The sequence below is a fragment of the Physeter macrocephalus genome, chromosome 11 (genome assembly GCF_002837175.3).
Source record: "Physeter macrocephalus isolate SW-GA chromosome 11, ASM283717v5, whole genome shotgun sequence".
NCBI lineage: Eukaryota > Metazoa > Chordata > Mammalia > Artiodactyla > Physeteridae > Physeter > Physeter macrocephalus.
In genome coordinates, this window is record NC_041224.1 from 85,220,444 (window position 1) to 85,240,694 (window position 20,251).

Consider the following 20,251-nt stretch of genomic DNA (forward strand, 5'->3'; position numbering starts at 1 on the left):
GGGTGCCAAGGGCTGGGAGAACAGAAAGGCCTGTGGGTCAGCAGGAGCCATGAAGATGTGACTGCAAACAGGATCAGCCCTGGGGGAGACCGAAGAGTCCAAGGTGACTCCTACAGCAAGGCGATGAGGGGGCAGGTCTGGGACTCCCGTTCAGGAATACATGGTCAGCTGTAGCCACTCTTGGGTGTTCACCTGGATTTGTCCAGTGCCATCTTTGTCAAGAGATTTGAAGGCATGGAACATGGCATCTAGTCTGACCAGGCAGCTGATGAAGTTGTCAAAATCCATGTTCCCTCCCTCATCTGAGTAGCGTTGGATGATCATGTTGTAGGAGATGCTCATTCAGGCGGAATCCTGCTGGCTCAAAGGCCCCCGGGAGTTCACTGCTGCCAATGGTCCCTGAACGTGTTCAAATCATAATTGGGAAAACAAAAAGAACTTGGTAGGATCTCACTTTATCATGGACTAATTGCTAATTGTAGCAAGCCAAGTGTTTCACTTTGGAGATTTATGGAACACTTCACTTTGAAGAAGGTGATCTTGGGAAAGTTTAAAGGTTTCTGAAGAGGAAACCTTTGCTAGAGGTGGAGTTATCTCAGGGACTCTCCCACTACAATGCAGCCACCAGGAGACTCCAGTGGGGAAGCCTGACGTTTGCTTTAGTTTCACCTACAGCGTAGACCCTGGATTAGGGTTGCAAGTGAATCTCCTTTAGCGGAAACTCATCCTAAATGAGGTGATTTTCATTTTTCTTAAATTCCAGCCATCAGCAACCATCCTGAAGAGGGCTGGATTATTAATGGGGAGCTTTTAGTCTTGCCCACGACAATCTTGCCCATGAAGCTACAGCAAGGGTGTATGTACAACAGGTTTATGTGTGAGTGTGTGTGTGTGTGTGTGTGTGTGTGTGTGTGTGTGTGTGTGTTTTGGGAGGGTGAGGAGGTAGATTTTATAGGCCAAACTACCATTCTAAACTTTCCTTAAATCACTAGAACCTTGGCCCACAGAAGGTCAAAAGCTAAAAATTATTCTATTTTATTTCTCTCTCCATTTCACTATAGCTGTTCCCTGCCTGGAGTCCAGATTTGGTTTGAATGGTGGAAAGAACCTAGGGATGGGAATTTCATAATCTTTTTTTTTTTTTTCAGAGAGAGCAGCAACTAGGGTGCATTTATTTCCTCCTGGGCCTGGCAGGCTGGGAGCAGAATACAGACAAAGGCACTGGGGCATGTGGCCTGTTATGGCCTGGAGTTCAGCTGCCTGGGTGGTAACTGAATGGGTGTGCCAGGGTGTGTAGGGACTGGAGTGATCCTCCCAGAACTGAGAGAAGGGCCCTTGGGGTGTGCAGGCAACACAAACGTTGGGCTTGGCACAGATGCAAGAGAAGGGTTATGGAGTAGATGTGAGATGGGTGTGCTGGGGCAGGGTGCGTTGAAGCATGTTGGGCCCTGGCTGTTGACTGAGAATCCGGGTGCCAAGGGCTGGGAGAACAGAAAGGCCTGTGGGTCAGCAGGAGCCATGAAGATGTGACTGCAAACAGGATCAGCCCTGGGGGAGACCGAAGAGTCCAAGGTGACTCCTACAGCAAGGCGATGAGGGGGCAGGTCTGGGACTCCCGTTCAGGAATACATGGTCAGCTGTAGCCACTCCTGGATGTTCACCTGGGTTTGTCCAGTGCCATCTTTGTCAAGAGATTTGAAGGCACGGAACATCGCATCCAGTCTGACCAGGCAGCTGATGAAGTTGTCAAAATCAGTGTTCCCTCCCTCATCTGAGTATCGTGGGATGATCGTGTTGTAGAGATGCTCATTCAGGCGGAATCCTGCTGCCTCAAAGGTCCCCGGGAGTTCACTGCTGCCAGTGGTCCCTGAACAGTCAATGTCAAACTGTTTATATATGGCCTGCCACTTTTTGATGTTGTTCCACAAGTACGTGAATTCCTCGAAGCCCAGCTTGCCGGTCGTGTCACTATCCATAACAGCCACCATGCTGCGACATGTGTCAATGCCAATACCATCAGTCTTCAGATCAGGATGTCGGGTCACGACTTTGTTGAGGATGTTCATGAGTTCTGTGGCACTGACCTCCATGTCCTCTCCAGCCAGCTGGGCAAAAAGCCTCCGGAACTGCCGGGCCTTCTCACTCTCATTGGCCCCGATGTTGGAGTAATGGGTGCGAGGGGGCGGGGGCTCTGGGTTGTACTGCGCAGCCGCCTTACTAATGGCGCTAATGACCCCGCCCAGGATGCGCCTGGTAGTTCCGCCGCCGCCGCCGCCGCTATTGCTGCTGCTGCCTCCGGCCCAGCTGATCAGGCCTCCGAGCACATTCCTGGGCTTCAGTAGTTGTGGCTCGTGGGCTCAGTAGTTGTGGCCCACGGGCTCTAGAGCACAGGCTCAGTAGTTGTGGCGCACGGGCTTAGTTGCTCCGCGGCATGTGGGATCTTCCTGGGCCAGGGCTGGAACCCGTGGCCCTTTGTATCTGTCTTTAAGGTGGAAGCTGATAGCACTCTGCAACTTGCGTAAACAGATGGGGCAAAGGTCGAGGGGACGCTGGTCAGCTTCTTCCAAGTGGTTGGAGCCTTGCATCAGGCATGTGAGCCACTGGCAGTGCCGAAGTCCAAAGATACGTCCAATCTCATGGGTTAAAGTCTTACAGGACCAAAGCAGCAAAACACTAGTCACTTCAGCAACGTAATAATTATAAAAAACTGAGTAGTCACTTGAAGATTTCTTCTGTAGCTTCTTCAGTTTGCCTTCATAGTGTGAGCTGTAAAAATCGCTGCCGTACCTGGCAAAGCTGAATATCCCCACACCATCTGTCAAAGATGCCTGTCCAAAGACAAAATTCCAGGAATCTCTTGGGTAAAGATCGATCATTGTTATTCCCACAACACAAAAAGCATCTTCAGGTTTCTTCTTTTTTAAGAACTTCAGGATCTGTCCTGCATGAATCTGTAGGTTCTGTGTGTTATTGCCGATTCTAAATGAACACCTCGTTGCAGAGACAGGTACTGGTTCTAGGAGTTTTACTGTCAAGCCATAGAAAAATGCTTCACAGTAGCCCTTGAGCCATTTCACATATTCTTCACTGATACTTCTGGTGTTTCCTAGCAATCCAATGCACTGTGTATAAATACTGTGCTTCTGTGGAGAAGGTGTCTTTCTGTAAAGATCATTGAAAAACTCTTCAAAGTCTTGGGGAGCCTCAGGATGGGAGGTTATCCAGTCTGACTGCGAATGCAAAGTAATGGGTCCAAAGAGATCACTGTCTGGCCGGAAGGCTTCGTCCATCAGACGCTTTTCCCCAGCATCTAACTTCTCATACTGTGACACAAGCGCTGGGTTCTTTGAGATGAGAGCTGTCTTTAGTGTGTGTTCAGAGTGCCGTACTGTTTGCATAGTGACGGGCCTCTTCCATTCACATCGCGTGCCTGCGCAGAGATTTCATCCTTCCCTTTGAATGGGTCAGACAGCTGTTCCACCGCGAGGCTTCAGGGAGAGGATGGCTCCCTCTCAAGTTTCTGCCTCACAAGGACCGGCATGTCTGGGCCTGGGCGGGAGCCCGTGGTGCCTTCACCCCCGTCACCGTCAGGGCGTCGACACCGCCCACGCCGTGCCCTGCGCCGTGCCCTGCCAGGCCTGCCACTTTTTGATGTTGTTCCACAAGTACTTGAATTCCTCGAAGCCCAGCTTGCCGGTCGTGTCACTATCCATAACAGCCACCATGCTGCGACATGTGTCAATGCCAATACCATCAGTCTTCAGATCAGGATGTCGGGTCACGACTTTGTTGAGGATGTTCATGAGTTCTGTGGCACTGACCTCCATGTCCTCTCCAGCCAGCTGGGCAAAAAGCCTCCGGAACTGCCGGGCCTTCTCACTCTCATTGGCCCCGATGTTGGAGTAATGGGTGCGAGGGGGCGGGGGCTCTGGGTTGTACTGCGCAGCCGCCTTACTAATGGCGCTAATGACCCCGCCCAGGATGCGCCTGGTAGTTCCGCCGCCGCCGCCGCCGCTATTGCTGCTGCTGCCTCCGGCCCAGCTGATCAGGCCTCCGAGCACATTCCCTAGGCCCTCGCCTCCCCCGCCGCCTCCTCCACTCTTCAGGAACGAGTTAACCAGGAACATGGCTGTGACTGAAGACTCCACCTCGCTCGCGCGTTGGCCGGTTCGCTAGTCTCCATATTCTTATTTTTACTCTCTCTCTTGTTCTCTCTGGTGGCTGGTGGGGCAGCATAGAATTTGCTTAGGATGAATGTGCCTGTGATGTGTGACTTCAGTGTACTCAGTACAGTGGGAAGCCTAAAAACAAGCAAGGCTCATGTCAGATGAGACCACCCCCACTGGCCTCGGGGGCATCTTATTCATCTTGAGGAAAGATGCAGGCTGTGTCTCCACTGCATGTAGGTGAAAAACTTGTGGATGGCAAGGCACTAGATGTATGTTTCCACCTGCCGTTACCTTCATGAATATATATGTGTGGTGTGTGTGTTTTCACACTCGTGCATGTGAAGCTCTATTCCACATTATGATTGGTTGTCAGAATGTTGACCATTTGACCAAAATGTTGACTGGCTCATTTCACTTAGAAGAGAGGTGTAATTGACTAGGTTCAGCTAGGTGTAAACTGAATGTGTGCTTGCAGTGGAGCCTTGAAATCAGAATGAATAAAGGTAGAGCATATGTGGTTTGCATGCTTTCTGAGTTACCATCTGCTTCTTTACATACTTGCTAATAATCAGAGCCTTAGCTCCAGATAAACTATAGAACTTTGGGGAAATCTGGAGAAAATAGACTCAATTAGGTAGCAAGATCCAGTTGGCACCATGGGTAAAGATGCCTTTTTGGGGACTTCCCTGGTGATCCAGTGGTTAAGACTCTGCTTCCAATGAAGCGGGCACAGGTTCAGTCCCTGGTCTGAGAACTAATATCCTGCATGCAGAGCAGTGCGGTCAAGGAAAAACAAAAAAAAGTTGCCTTTTTGAAGTTTCTAGTCCTGTAGTCACAAAGGATATGGATCCTATTAATAGGATGCTGAAAAACTGGTACATCGTTGGGGATTTCCTTCTATCCCTAGGATGACCAAGGATCCAGGGTGCCATATTGGCAGAAGCTGATGCAAGAGAAATGTATAGCCTGGTAGGTCATAGTCCATGGAACTACCAGTTTCTCTTACTCCCATTCTTAGTTTTATGAATATTGAAAAAAACCACAAAACCAGACAGTAGATTTTCTATTTCTTCCTTTCTTGCTCACTTGATCTTTTTGCTTTGGTGGCAGGTGTCATGAAAGAAGCAAAAAAGGCAGAAAAGAATAATCCATATTTTTATATTTGCAAGAATGCACAGAATAATTATCTTCTATTTCTTCCCTCTCCCCAGCCTTTCCCCCAATGAAACCCCAAAGCACAATGGGCAAGAAAGCCAATGTTGTAAATGTTCAAAGGTGGAATTACATCTTTTGGTGTCCTGGTGTATTTTGTATTATAATGCAGCCTTGATGATAACATTTCTCAGGAAAGCCTGCACAGCTGTCTCAGCATCAAGAGGCAAGGAGGGAGCATGCCTGGCAGCGTATGGGGAAAATATTGCCTGGAATGTACTTCTGGGTGCAAATTACTTTGATACTGTTCTCTGAAGTATCAACATTGGTTCTTCATCTTTGACAAAGGAAAATGTGCATTCTCAAGCTGTAAGAAGCTGAACCACATTTGGGGTGACAAATGTATTCCTTTGGGAAGAAAGTATTGTGTAGTGGAAAGAACAAAGGCCTTGCAGGCAGATCTGGGTTTGAGTCCTGTATTGGCCACTTATTAGCCTTTTGACCTTTGACAAATGGATTTTTCTAAGCTTTTGTTCTTTCATCCACACAATGGGTTGTTACAATGATAACAATATGACATACATTGTGTTGAGTTGGAACTCTGTATAGAGTAGTGATTGCTAATAAACCATCTGGCAGGCAGAAAGGAAAGGAGGAGCTGGACTCTGTGTTATCTGGAGAGAGGCAGGGGTTGAGGAACCCAGATTTGGGTAATAAAATATATGTCTATAATAAAATCCCAGGAAGAACAGAATTATTCACATTTTCCTCTGTTTTCTAGTTCAGTGACTCTATAGCCTTTATTTTCAGACACAGCAAGGAAAGGCCTATGGCATAGATGCCACAATTAGGAGACAGATGGATTAGCCTAGATGTTGCTGATTTGGGCTCATGACCTGGCAGTAAGCTCACTTCTCTATTTCTCCGTTTTCTAAATTTTGCTCACCAAGTGTTTCAAGTGAAGGACGTTTTGCTAGTATATAACACCAAAGGTTTATGGCATCTCGAACCCTAAATGACTATTTTCCCCACCTTTCCCTCATTCTTGTCTCTTCTGCTTTCTCTTGTAGAAATCATTATCGCCAGAGCGCAGCTATTGCAGGGGCAGAGTCTGGGAAGTGCTATTACACCCTCACCTTTGCCGTCACCTTCCCGCATGCTGAGGATGTCTGCTACCTGGCCTACCACTATCCCTACACCTACACCGCCCTCATGGTAACTTCCTCTCTACAGCCTTATGGCGGCCCAACTGAAGGGGCTCTTTGAGGTTTTCCTGGAAACATTCAGGAGATCCTGTCATCCTGGTGGGGACTTCAGCCTTCCAAGGGAGCCAGGGTTTGTTGTCACTAACTTGGTGGCTTTCTATTTGTCCCTTTTCCTTCCTTGGACAGAGTTCGAGGCTGAGGTCATGACCAGTGACATTCTGGAGGCCCCAGTGGCATATAGTGCTCTTCGTCTGCAGGTTGAGTGTGGGAGGTGGAGGACAGGGGGACATTTCTTAGGGGCTCTATCTTTAAAAAGCCCTCAAATTAAGCAAGGAGAAATGAGATTGGAATGAGATCATTTAGTTGAAATGGGGTAAAACCATGCAGGTCAGCTGGGATGCAGATTTAAAGGACATGGACGCATTGAGAGGAGTGAAGCAGAGGCTGAGGAGGTGAAGCTTGGAAAAACTCCCTGAGTTCACCTGACAGCTGCTTCCCCATTTCCAGTGGTTCCCACGGTCATGGGCTGGAGGCTGTTAGAAGGATCCAGGGCAGACAAGAGGGGTGGAATAATAAAGCATTGAATCACTGCAAATGAGGGTCACAATCTTTTTATGAGAGGAGGGTAGTGTCAACCTGTCCAAACTTGAAGTCAACATTCTGATGTCCTATCAGGCCCCGCACAGGGCTCATTTGACCAATCTGAGCAAACTGCTTAAACCATGCAGTTTCCTGTCATTTGAAAAAGTTGGCAAACCATCCCTTTCCCCTAGCTATTTCATGGATATCCTGAGGATTAATGAGCTAAAGTATCTCTTATAAAATACTTTCACCCTCTGCATTAATGCAAAATGTTATTAGCATATTTATAATAATATGTGTATAAGCAAACGGATATATCACTTAGCCTGAAGGATGAGCATTTTCATTGCAAGTCTGTGATAAGGAGTTGGAAAAGATGATAACCAAGAACATCTTTCCCCTCAGAAGGAATGTTCAAGTATAAATACAATTTTTTCTCCATTGAGAAGGCATACCTTAAACCACTTGGCTAACTGCTTCATAAAAGTACATCTGCCCATGGGCTTCCCTGGTGGCGCAGTGGTTGCGCGTCCGCCTGCCGATGCAGGAGAACCGGGTTCGCGCCCCGGTCTGGGAGGATCCCGCGTGCCGCGGAGCGGCTGGGCCCGTGAGCCATGGCCGCTGAGCCTGCGCGTCCGGAGCCTGTGCTCCGCGACGGGAGAGGCCACAACAGGGGGAGGCCTGCATGCCACAAAAAAAAAAAAAAAAAAAAGTACATCTGCCCTTCTCTCCATATGTTGGTTTGCCTAAAGGGAGATTTTTTTTTTTTTTTTTTTTACTATTTCCCAGATTGCAAAAGATATACAACTAGTATTATTTGCGTACTGCACTTAGAGATCTCAGTAACTTAATCCAGGAAATGTGCATCACAAGCTTTGCTGTAACAAGGCATGTTTGTTTTAAAACATGCTCGTTGCCTTTAGGGACTTACAACAGGCAAGATTCATGATCCCCTTCAACAGCTGTTCTTATTGTCTCGCCTGTGAAACCCTGCACATGAAAAGTCTACTGGGGAAGGGGATTCCTTTTTGAATGCAGGTTTGCCTTTTCCGGCGGGGGAATGATCCATGGTTCCCGGACACTATTCTTTACCCTTGTTAGAATATCTTTGACCTCCTGGAGATTCTCAGTGGCAATTAGTATAAAAGTTGAGAATACAAAGGGGCTTGGGGAATTGTCTAATTCACCTTTATCATGTATAGATGCAAAAACTGAAGCCTAGAAATCTCCCATTTAGCTAGTGGCCAAGCAGGGAACAGAGAACTGGCCTTTGACATCTATTCCTATCTGAATAGAAAGTCTGAAACTCCTTCAGCCGGCCTTGACTGCATCTGGCTTCTTACTTTGAATTTCAGACTTTGAATCAGCTTGTAGGCACTTAGCAAGGACCCATCAAAGCATCTTGGAATAAAAATGGGATCATGTTTGGGGAACAACACTCTTCTCACCTGAACCACATCCATAGCACCCAGAGTTATAGACAAAAATCTTGGGTTGATGACTTGAACTCAACCATTGGAGGTTATATAATCACACAACCTGATGATTATATGCACCTATAAAAGTGGGCTGCCATTGCAGTAACTATTGTATGTCATAGCTTTTGTCTTTGGGACCACTCAGTACTCTTGTCAGACTAAAGCACAAGGTCTAAAGTTTACAATCAACAAATAGTTTAGGAGCCACTGAGGTCAAGTTGGGGATAATTTCATATTGAGGGGGGACAAAAATTCAAGAAAAGAAGACCCCACCATCACTTGATCTCAGTGAGAGGAAGAGAGAGGTCTTGTTCATTGATGCTTATTGGCTTGTTACTTTGCCTATTGACTGAACCTCTTCCCACTAGGAAGAGGAGAGTTAATGAGAAAGAGAGACAGGAAAAGGGTAGCTTTTCATTTCTTTTAAATGAGTAGAACGGAATAAGAGAGACGATTTGTTACTTGAAGTAAAAAATGTATATACTCAATTTTAGGTTTTACATTTCCAATAATGCATGGGCTTTGTCTTCTCCAGGTTTAAGACAATAATTGACTCTGTGACTTCTCTTAAAAAACTCTTCCTCCCATCATGAACAAAATAAGTACATTCTGTAACGCACACTAGCCATTTTTATTTTTGGACATGTCCTAAGGAGAAACAGTTTTCTTCCAACAGATCAGTGATAAATGTGAATGATACCCCAAGGGCAGAATTAACTGGACGTTACTTGGGGGTTATGCTGAGGGGTGGAAAATATATTTCTATGTGGAATTCACAATTTTGTAGATCACTTATAATATGGATTACACTTACTAATTATAGATATTTTTATAGCAGAGGACATATTTTTTGGAGGTTTTTCAACATGAATATAATTTTGCAACCTTAAAAGTTTTATTATTCTCTTGTAATAAGGGAATTAGTATTTGGATCTTTCAAATTGATATCTTCCAGATGCTTTCCAGGAACTCTGTTGGATAATTGTCCAAATTATAGTATTAAAATAAAGCTGAAAGAAAGAAATACAATATTATTGTAATTATGAAGCAAGCAAAAGGAGTTCTATTTAATCATCCATCTCAAGGTATCAATAATTGCAATGATTGTTAAAGTGTTGTTAGCAATACTTGTTAAAGTATTTGGATTATGTTCTGGATTGCCCGTAGGTAGCCAGGAGTATTGGTTGAAAATGGTGCCCCAAGAGAGTTTCTGATGGACATTTTAGAGAGTAAGAAAATGGGACCTCACAGAACTTATAACTACATGAGTTGGCAAGAGATAAGAAAAGTGATGAGAAGTATAGGATACATGTGTTGGGAGAGCTTAAGGCTTTTGAAGGGTGTAGAGTAGGGTTTTCACCAGACGCATATACCCACTGTGGTAGATGCTACCAGCATCATCTTTAGAGATAAAATGGAGTGTACTGTGGGGAGAGTAAGGGAGGGGAGAGGGAGAGAGGGAGAGAAAAAGAAGGAATTGAGAATTAGATTGCCATATTCACAATCTCTTATAAAGGGCTCACGTTTAAAATGTGTCAAGTAGGAAATATCGACTTACATGTGGTAGATCAAAGATGCAATGAGCAAGTCATAAATCAGTGTTGTCACTTAATCAATAGACAGACACCTATCTTTGTATGGGCCAAAAGAAACGACAGGCACCAGTAAAGGGTCCTGATGTCGAGGAGTTGAACACAAATAGCCGTTCTGGAGGAGCTGAGGTGTGTGTGGATGGTGAAGTCACTGACCACAGGGACCCCTGAATTCCAGGGCTTTGAGCACAATGTAAGAACAAGTTTTGGAGTCAGACAGGCCTGGATTTGGGTCTAAGCTCTGTGTTGTCTTGCAGTGTAGTCATGGGCAAGCTATTTAACTTCTTTCAGCCTCAGTTTTCACATCTGTAAAATTGGAACCATTGAAGTGGTTATTCTACGGGTTATCAAGATTACATGACTTGATACATAGCAAGTGTTAGCCAAGTGCCTACAACTAGTAAACAATATTAGGTGGTGACCATTAGAATGTTTATTCTTTTTTTAAAATTAATTTGTTTTTATTAATTTATCTTTTTGGCTGCATTGGGTCTTTGTTGCTGCGCACGGGCTTTCTCTAGTTGAGGCGAGCGGGGGTTACTCTTCATTGTGGTGCACGGGCTTCTCACTGCAGTAGCTTCTCTTGTTGCAGAGCACGGGCTCTAGGTGTGCGGGCTTCAGTAGTTGTGGCTCGCGGGCTCTAGAGAGCATGCTCAGTAGTTGTGGTGCACAGGCTTAGCTGCTCTGCGACATGTGGGATCTTCCCGGACCAGGGATCAAATCCGTGTCCCCTGCACTGGCAGGTGGATTATTAACCACTGCACAACCAGCGAAGTCCCTAGTCTCTTTTTTATGATTATGTGTGATTATTTTCTCTGTTGGACGGATTGGAGGATACCCATTCCACAATACATAATTAAATTAAAATTATGTAAAAAAAAAAATCCCAATAAAGGACCAAAAAGAAATAAATACAAAATCTACTGATGGTTTTCTTAGGGTGGTTGATTATAATTATTTTTTCTTTACTCTCTTTTCCAAATCATCAGCAATATAACTTCGTTTATTTTTAGTGGAAAAAGGGTATTAAAGTCACTAATCAGCAAATCTGTGAATATATATCTAGAGACTAATCACTTCTCTCAGTCTCAAAGTCAATCCGTATAAGTTAGGGAGAATGGTATTGGCAGACTGGGGGCAGTTTGAGAAAGCTCATTAGAACCTGCCTACAGCATGTTCTCTTGCTTTTTATTTAGCTTAAAGGTGTCATTTGTTCTTCTCTTGTGATAAGAAGCCTTCGATTCTCTGATGAGTGTATTTAAGTGACAACTGAGAACTAGGCAGTACGCAAATAAAATAGGCCATCTCCTTAGGGGTGAGCTTTCTTCTGAATTAGGGGGGACAGGGAGTGTAGCAGTTTAGGGGATAACAATGAGAAACGAACGATTTTTGAGTGTATAGTGCTTCTTACTTTATCAGTAGCCACCAGCAGGGTAACCTGCTGAGGTCAAGTGAAGCCTTTTATGGAAGTTTTAAGGGAGTAGCTGATAAAGCAGAAGGGGCAGAAGACTCCTGCCGAGAGTCACCAATGAGGCTGCAGGCTAAGTTATCAGCCAGATGCCTTTCATGGGTAGGTAGGATTTTCTTTTAAGACAGCCTCTCTGGGGGTTTCCATAATTGCCTTGAACTCATTGCCATTTTTATAAAGAAACCCACCCCTGTGGCTTCCGCAGGGCTGTTATTACGGTTGGTTGTTGGCACACACATTCAGAAGCCCTGCTTCTCTCATCAGTGATCCCAACAATATCCAATTAGACATGGCCTTGCTGGACCTGAGATGGGGGCGTTCACCTAAAAATCATCTTCAGGAGAACAATACAAAGCCATTTTCGCAAAAGGCAAACCAACAGAAGTTTATAATTGGTTTACTTCTGGAAGTTGTCTGTGTGACTGCAGCTAGGATAATGCACTAAGCACAGAGGTGTTATGTATTCGGTGGCAGGTGGAATGGTCAGAGGGACAGAGATTTCATTGAGGGCCACAGGGAGATGGCTGCATGAACAGTTACAGAAAATGGGCTTAAGCTAAAAGATATTGGGCATTTGTTGAATTGTAATCTTAGTAACCATGAAAAATGTCATAATAAAAAATTAACAAAGAACTCATAGGAGAATAAAACTTTCAAACTTTGCTTCCTCCAGCATTGCCCGTTAACGTGACAGTGTTTTGTTTGTTTTTTTGCGGTACGCGGGCCTCTCACTGTTGTGGCCTCTCCCGTTGTGGGGCACAGGCTCCGGACGCGCAGACTCAGCGGTCATGGCTCACGGGCCCAGCCGCTCTGTGGCATGTGGGATCTTCCCGGATTGGGGCACGAACCCGTGTCCCCTGCATCGGCAGGCGGACTCTCAACCACTGCTCCACCAGGGAAGCCCCGTGAGAGTGTTTTAAAGCAGTGGTCCCCAACCTTTTTGACGCCAGGGACCAGTTTCGTGGAAAACAATTTTTCAATGGGCTGGGGGCATGGGGATGGTTTCGGGATGATTCAAGCGCGTTACATTTATTGTGCACTTTATTTCTATTATTATTACATTGTAATATATAATGAAATAATTATACAGCTCACCACAATGCTGACAGGAGGCGGAGCTCAGGCTGTAATGCAAGCGACGGGGAGCTGTTTTAATACAGATGAAGCTTCGCTGGCTCTCCCTGCCGCTCACCTCCTGCTGTGTGGCCCAGTTCCTAACAGGCCACAGACCAGTAGTGGTCCATGGCCCTAGGGTTGGGGACCCCTGGTTTAAAGGACAATGTACGTGAGCAAAAGATGGTTTTTCTTTTTTACTTTTTTCTTTTGTATCTAATTGTGTTTGATGACTTCTACAGACAAAACTGCTTCCAAGCCTCCTTCCCTTATCTGATATGTAGAATCTAGATTTTATTTTTTTTCAAGATTTGGCAAGAAGAGCTACGGCCTGTTTGTAACTTTTGTGACATCACAGAATGATGGCCAGTACTTTTCTGGAGAAGGGTCTCTATCTCTCCCCCATCTCCCCCATATCTTGTAGCCATAATAAAATGTGAAACAAATAGCTTTGATGGCAAGAACAAAACAAACAATCAGAACAAAACAAAAACGCTCATTTCAGCAGACAGTGTTTCCCAGAGCGTATTCTACAACACTCCATGATCCTGAGATCTTTAGAGAAAAAGGGTTGAAGAGTCACATAAATTCTTGAAACCCTGTTTGCTAGTTTTTCTTCTAAGAGTTCAAAATGTGTTATTGTCATGTTAAAGAATCTGAACAATTCTGCAGCCATGAAAATGTTTTCATTTTCTTTAATTCACCATGTTCCAGGTGCCTTGGCTATGAATCTCCACCCCTCTATACCCCAGCACTTCATAACATCCTGAAGATTACATTTTGGGAAATGCTTCCGGAAAGGGTATTGATTTCCTAGTTTGGGGGCCTGGAATCTTGATAGTAATTGTGAGGCAGAGTCTACTCAGTCCAGATTTCAATAATTAATATTGGGAGCAACTTTCACCCAGAAATGTATGAAAGCAATTAAAATAATTCGTTTACAATCACAGAGTATCATCTAAATCCAGGGCGATCTTGACTCTTTATGAGGGTGCTGGAATTTCGTTTTACCGGCATGGCTGAGACAGGCCAACATTCTGATGGGATCATTTTCATTCTTGTCCTGTGCCTTCTCTCCTGGGATGCCAGATGGACACTTCTTCTATTAGCGCTTTAATTACACTGATTTAATATTTATTTTCTTTTTAATATATGAATTTCTTTCATGAGCTTATTTTAGGGGGATGTTTTTCTATTCCTTAATGGTTTTATTTTTCCTGTTTTTAAAACCATTTTTACTTAAGTCTAATTTCATTCAATTATTGTCAGAAAATGTGGCTTGTACAATATGTTTTTTTTTTGTTTTTTTTTTTGCGGTACGTGGGCCTCTCACTGTTGTGGCCTCTCTTGTTGCAGAGCACAGGCTCCGGACGCACAGGCTCAGCGGCCATGGCTCATGGGCCCAGCTGCTCTGCGGCATGTGGGATCTTCCCGGACCGGGGCACGAACCCGTGTCCTGCATTGGCAGGCAGACTCTCAACCACTGCGCCACCAGGGAAGCCCAATATCTGCTTTTAAAAAAAATTTTAGTGAATATTTTTTATAGTCCTGCATATGATTAATTTTTGTTATAGTTCCCTGAGTGTTTGAGAAAAAAAATAAAGGATGCTCTCTGTAAAGACAGCTTGACATATATCTATAAAAAAACAATATTGTTCAAATACTCTATATCATTTTTTTGCAATTGATTTATTCAAGACTGAGGTACTGTTTTAAAGCCTCTCACTCTTAGTACAATTATTTCCCTTTCTGCTATTTTTGTGTTGTACATTTCAATTCTGTGTTATTTGATTCTTAAGATTTATGAGTTTTTTATGTTCACTGTGAATTGTGCCCTTTATCAAAATAAGATTTTAAAATCCCATTTAATGCACTTGGTCTTGAATATGACTTTGTCATATATCACTATTGCCAGGCCCGCTTTAATTTATGTTTGCTTAACCATTTAGTTTCAATATACCTCTTTTAAAATATTTTAGTGGAGGCAAACAGAACAAGAAGATAATTTAGGAGTGTTTTTCATACACATCATGGGTCTTTTAAAATTCTCTTTGAAAGTTCCTTTTATATACAATAGGCAGTGGGATTTAAAAAAAACTAATGTGAAAGTTTTTGTCATTTAATAAGGCTGTTTAACCTATTTATACTCAAGACAATTTTTGGTGTTACTTCTGTCATTTTGGTTTTGTGCTATTTTCCATGCTTCACTTCTTTTCTTTCTTTTTTTCTCTCCCCCTTCCCCCATCCCTCCCTTCTTTCCTTCCTTCCTGCCTTCTTTCCTTCCTTCCCTTTCTCTCTCTCTTTCTTTCTTTCTCTTTTATGCAACATGGAGTGACCATATTTTCTTTGATTTTTTTTTTTCCTACAGTGTTTATAATTCTACTATAATTCCCTTTTAGTTCTTAAAAAAAATTTGAACCTACATTTCCTCATCAAAAATAACAGCTGAAATTGAGTGTTTCCTGTATGACAGGCACTTCTCATACACAATAAACCTCTAAATTATAGCAATCATTGAATAACATAGGTAATGCCATTTTATATACATTTTAAAGAGAAGAAAACTGAGTTACAAAGAGATTAAGTACAGAATTTACATGACTCTTCTAGAATCCACAACCAAACTTTGAACCCAGGCAGTCTGACTCAAGAGCCTGCCCTCTTAGTCATCTTGCTATTCTGCCTTTCTGTTTTCAAGAATTAAATAATATTATGTTCATGTAAGTTGAAAAGTTAGTATTTTGTTTTACTTTATTCATTACTTACACATTTCTTTTTACTTTCGTTTTAGAACCAGATGATGAGATTAACATTTGATAATATGTGTTTTCTCCCTAAAAAATTATTTTTTATGTTTGTATTATGTAGTAACTGTGTTTTCCAATAGTCATTTAGACAAAACTTGTTTAACTGAACTGTCCTTTGATATCATTCTTTAGTTTTATTTGGGGCAGCTGAAATTTGTCTTCAAGTTATTATTGTCAATAAAGATAAAATGATATGTTTTCTGAGCTCTTGCCTAACTGAGCATGTATGAGCAGAAACTCATGAGCAAAACCTTGGCTGGTTATAGGTTTACTCGATTATAATCCTCTGTACTTTCAAACTCTAAGCAGGGCCTTTGTGTTTGTGTGTATACCATTAGTTAGCCTCCTTGTCTTCTCAGGGGTGTGAGACTACCACCCAGTCTCTAGTGCTGGTGCATCGCAACAATGCGTGGCATTCATTAGCACTTGACAAACAATCAGAAGACTGAAGTGCAAAGGTTTGGTCAGATAAATGGGCCTTAGCTGAATCTCATCTTGAACCTGGGGTAGCCATGATCCTTCTAATTCCTTTTCTTAGTATTGTGTCAAATGCTGGCTCCAAGAAATACCACCAGAACAACCTGTTTCTAACACAGACCTAAGTGTATTGCGTACCTTGGGGTGTTAGAATAATGCCCACCGCCCACCCCAAGGTGTTCATATTCTAATCCCTGGAACCTGTGAGGATGTTACTTTATGTGGCACAAAGGACTTTGCAGATGTGATTAAGTTAAGCCTCTTGAGATGGGGAGATTATGTTGAACTATTAGACGGGGTCCAATGTAATCACAAGGGTCCTTAGCCATGAACGAGTGAGACAGAAGAGTCAGAGTCAGAGAAGGAGATTTGACCACGGAAGCCAGGGTAGGAATGATGCGATTGCTGGCTTTGAACGTGGAGGAAGACACCATGGGATAAGGAAAGCAACTGACCTCCAGAAGCTGGAAAAGGCAAGGAAATGAATTACCTTATAGAGCCTCCAGAAGGAGCGCAGTCCTGCCAACACCTTGATTTTTGCCAGTAAAACCCATTTTGAACTTTTGACCGCCAGAACTGTAATACAATAAACTCATGTTGTCTTCATCCACCAAATTTGTGTTAATTTGTTACAGAAGTGATAGGAAACTAATATATTTGATAAGGGAGAATGTGACAGAGTCTTGATAGTGTCTCAAAGTGGGAAGGGCAAAGCTGGAGTATTTATTAAGACTTTAAAGTTTTGTTAAGGTCAGGTATTTTAATGTAGGGGCTTGATTAGCGTTGGGTAAAGATCGTGATATAATGGTTAAAGATTGGTGGACACTGTAAGGCAAGAATCTTGAGAGGGGTTCAGAGGGTCTTGGATCAAGTCATTGATACTTTCTATTGAAGAGTTGATGAGATGTTCCTGAAAAATAATACATTTATGAAAAATAAATTTATTTGTAATTTCTATTTTCCTGGGCAGGAATTTCCTAGGACATTAAACTTAGGTTGTTGCAGACAAGGAATAATAAATTCATATTAATCTAGGAAACAGGCTGTGTGGAGGCAGATGATTTGGGGTCTCAATTGTAAGGAGGATATGATTCAGGGTCAAATTTTCAGGTATCCCTGAAGCTATAGGAAAGGCCACAGAATCATCTGGTAGTCTTTTCTTTCCTTGGAACTTTTTCTTTTTCCTTGTAAGTCAAATGTTTCAATAGAGTACAAGTAGATTTTAGTCTATTCCTACCCAGATGCTAAGATTTTTACTTAACTTAGGAAATTCTTTCTCTTATTTCCCAGTGTATTGGTTTTCTATTGCTGCGGTAACAAATTATCACTAATTTGGTATCTTAAACAATTTAAAAAATTAACTTAACAGCTCTTTTGGTGAGAAATTCGACATGGATAAAAATCACTGGGCAAAAGTCAAGGTATTGGGGCTGTGTTCCTTCTGGAGGATGGTGGAGGAGAATCTATTTCCTTGCCTTTTGCAGCTTTTAGAGGACACTGCATTCCTCAACTTTTTACCCCTTTACCCCACAGCATGGCAGGCTGAGTCCTTTGCATGTGGTTCTGGTCCTTTGTGGCTGGGGAAAGTTCTCTGCTTTTAAGTACTTTTGATTAGATTGGCCCCAACTGGTTAATGCAGGATAATCCCCCCACCTCAAATAGACCTCTGTCTTAAACATATCTGTGAAGTCCCTTTTGCCATGTAAGGCAACATATTGACAGGGTCTGAAGATGAGGGCATGGACATCTTTGGGGGAGCCATTAGTCTGCCTAGCACCTCTGTAGTAAATCTGTTTCACATGTAAGCACTTCCTCTACCTTTTGAAGGCATTACTCCATTTTTCATAAAATATATTATGAATCTTTTATAAATATTTTCATAGGAGTCATGTTTGTTTCATTTGTCTAGCAGACATGTTATTTGTTAAATAACAAGGTGGGCAGTTTTTCCTCAACCCTCTTAATACCTATTTGAATGTGTTAATACCTATTTGATCTTTAGCTGGAAGGACGATTGTGTGCACTGACGTTCTTGTGTTGGAGAAGGACCGCTTCCCTTTCACTGGTTACTGAAGTCACCGTGTCCCTATTGTTAGGGTATGCAGTGTGGTTGGGAGGCAATCTCTTAACATCTTTATGACTAATTCCACTGTTTGGGTTATTGAAAGTATCTTCAGAGGTCTTAAAGATTGTTGACCAAGAACCCTATTTTCAATGGTTACCCCGTCTTTGTATCTTTCTGCATTTTAAATGAGTGTTTAAAGGGGAAGGTAGGGTAGGGAAAATCAGTTGCTACCAGTTAGTGGTTCTCTTCGCTTAGCATTCTCCCTGGATCAATTGCTTTCTATTTTCCTTCAATATGCTCCCAACTCTCCTTATATTGCTTGATTCTAAAGTAATCCGCACTGCTGAAGCTCTGTCTCATGTTCCCGAGTGTCCTGCATGTAACTCTGTCTTCATGGTAACAGCATTCTTTACATGCAACTGTCATGGGAAGAATGTTGTATGCCCCTGCTCTTTTGCTTTCAGTGCAACTTGAAAACAGATATTCTACTGTGCAGACATAAGCAGGCATGATGCTTCCTGTTCAGCCTCATTGAACTTCTTTCAGGGAGTAGGAAGAGCACCCCTTTTAAATCACTTAATGCCCACTGTCAGGCAGATTAGTTTAACAAAATACTTCTAAACTATAAGGAGTTAGATGAATATAAGCTTTGTTGCTGCTTTCACCTATTGTTATTATCAAAAATCTTAATATACACTTCTGTTTCATCTCTGCTCCAGACTCACCTTGACGTTCTGGAAAAAAGCGTGAACCCCAAGCAGGTCTACTTCCGTCAGGAGGTTCTCTGCCAGACGCTAGGAGGGAATTCATGTCCATTGGTGACCATCACTGCCATGCCCGAGTCTAACAGTGCTGACCACCTGGAGCAGCTCCGTGAGTAAACGGCAGACCTTCTTCTTTGAAGATTTGGTGGTGAAGGTGGGGTTCCTGAGAGTCTTGGAAGCACTCTGTCCCTTTGAGATCAGAAGCTCCATAAAGTGTTGGGGACTGGCCTACCTTTATAGAAACCCAACTCTTCTTGATATGACAAAAGGGTAAATAGTCATTTTGCTCTGTTATCAAAGGGAGAAAACAATAAATTGCAAATTGTCAGAAAGGTGAAATGACTTGTTGGAATTGCGAGCAGTTTACAAGTGACAGTCACTTCTCCTAAAACAGAACCAGGACTGGAAAATGAATCACATTTTGTGACTTCTAATCCAGGGACTTTTCTCACCATGCTCACTCCCGTTATGCTACACTCACGGTCAGTCAAGGTTAGGAAAGGAAGGAAGTTGAGTGTTGGAGCACTGGCTGAAGAATTCCCTTGATGACCTGGATTACAGTTTGGATCAGAAGAGCTGGCAGTGTGGAGGAGGCTGTAGCCAAGAACTGTAAAACCAAACCAAAACACACAGGAATACACACACACACATAGACACACTCTCACAGACACACAAATGCCCATTTAATATTAGAGTCCTGAGCACAAATGTGATTTGCTTGTAACCAACCAGCTTTTTCTTTTTTTTAAACATCTTTATTGGAGTATAATTGCTTTACAATGTTGTGTTATTTTCTGCTGTATAACAAAGTGAATCAGCTATATGTATACATATATCATCATATACCTTCCCACTTGCATCTCACCCTACCCTCCCTATCCCACCCCTCTAGGTGGTCACAGAGCACCAAGCTGATCTCCCGTGCTATGCAGCTGCTTCCAACTAGCTAGCTATTTTATATTTCGTAGTGTATATATGACAATGCTACTGTCTCACTTCGTCCCAGCTTACCCTTTCCCCTCCCCGTGTCCTCAAGTCCATTCTCTACGTCTGTGTCTTTATTCCTGTCCTGCCCCTAGGTTTATCAGAACCATGTTTTTTTGTTGTTGTTGTTTTTTGATTCCAGATATATGTGTTAGCATACGGTACTTGTTTTTCTCTTTCTGGCTTACTTCACTCTGTATGACAGACTCTCAGTCCATCCACCTCACTACAAATAGTTCAATTTTGTTTCTTTTTATGGATGAGTAATATTCCATTGTATATATGTACCACATCTTCTTTATCCATTCATCTGTTGATGGACACTTAGGTTGCTTCCATGTCCTGGCTATTGTAAATAGTGCTGCAGTGAACATTGTGGTACATGTCTCTTTTTG

The 20,251-nt window shown here is 43.0% G+C and overlaps 4 protein-coding genes across 4 annotated transcripts in view; 1 reads left to right on the forward strand and 3 right to left on the reverse strand.

Moving 5' to 3' along the window:
- The window catches only part of AGBL1 (AGBL carboxypeptidase 1), a 979,047-nt gene that overhangs the window by 232,307 nt on the left and 726,489 nt on the right, over positions 1–20,251 (forward strand). The window contains exons 16-17 of the mRNA XM_055088206.1: positions 6,392–6,536; positions 18,828–18,981. Of these exons, the coding sequence (XP_054944181.1) occupies positions 6,392–6,536; positions 18,828–18,981 (299 nt within the window). The remainder of the gene's footprint in view (positions 1–6,391; positions 6,537–18,827; positions 18,982–20,251) is intronic.
- Positions 1,175–2,330, reverse strand: LOC129392587 (calpain small subunit 1-like; the record flags this gene model as incomplete). The annotated part of the gene is made up of 1 exon (XM_055088808.1): positions 1,175–2,330. A coding segment is annotated over one exon (711 nt), but the record flags the coding sequence as incomplete, so codon positions are not given.
- On the reverse strand, positions 2,379–3,633 carry LOC112061881 (archaemetzincin-2-like). The gene has a single exon (XM_028495278.2). It carries the CDS (start codon positions 3,396–3,398, stop codon positions 2,394–2,396), a length of 1,005 nt encoding a protein of 334 aa, XP_028351079.2. The 5' UTR covers positions 3,399–3,633; the 3' UTR covers positions 2,379–2,393.
- LOC102977513 (calpain small subunit 1-like) lies at positions 3,588–4,127 on the reverse strand. The gene has a single exon (XM_024114981.3). The coding sequence runs from the start codon at positions 4,125–4,127 to the stop codon at positions 3,588–3,590; it is 540 nt and encodes a 179-aa protein (XP_023970749.2).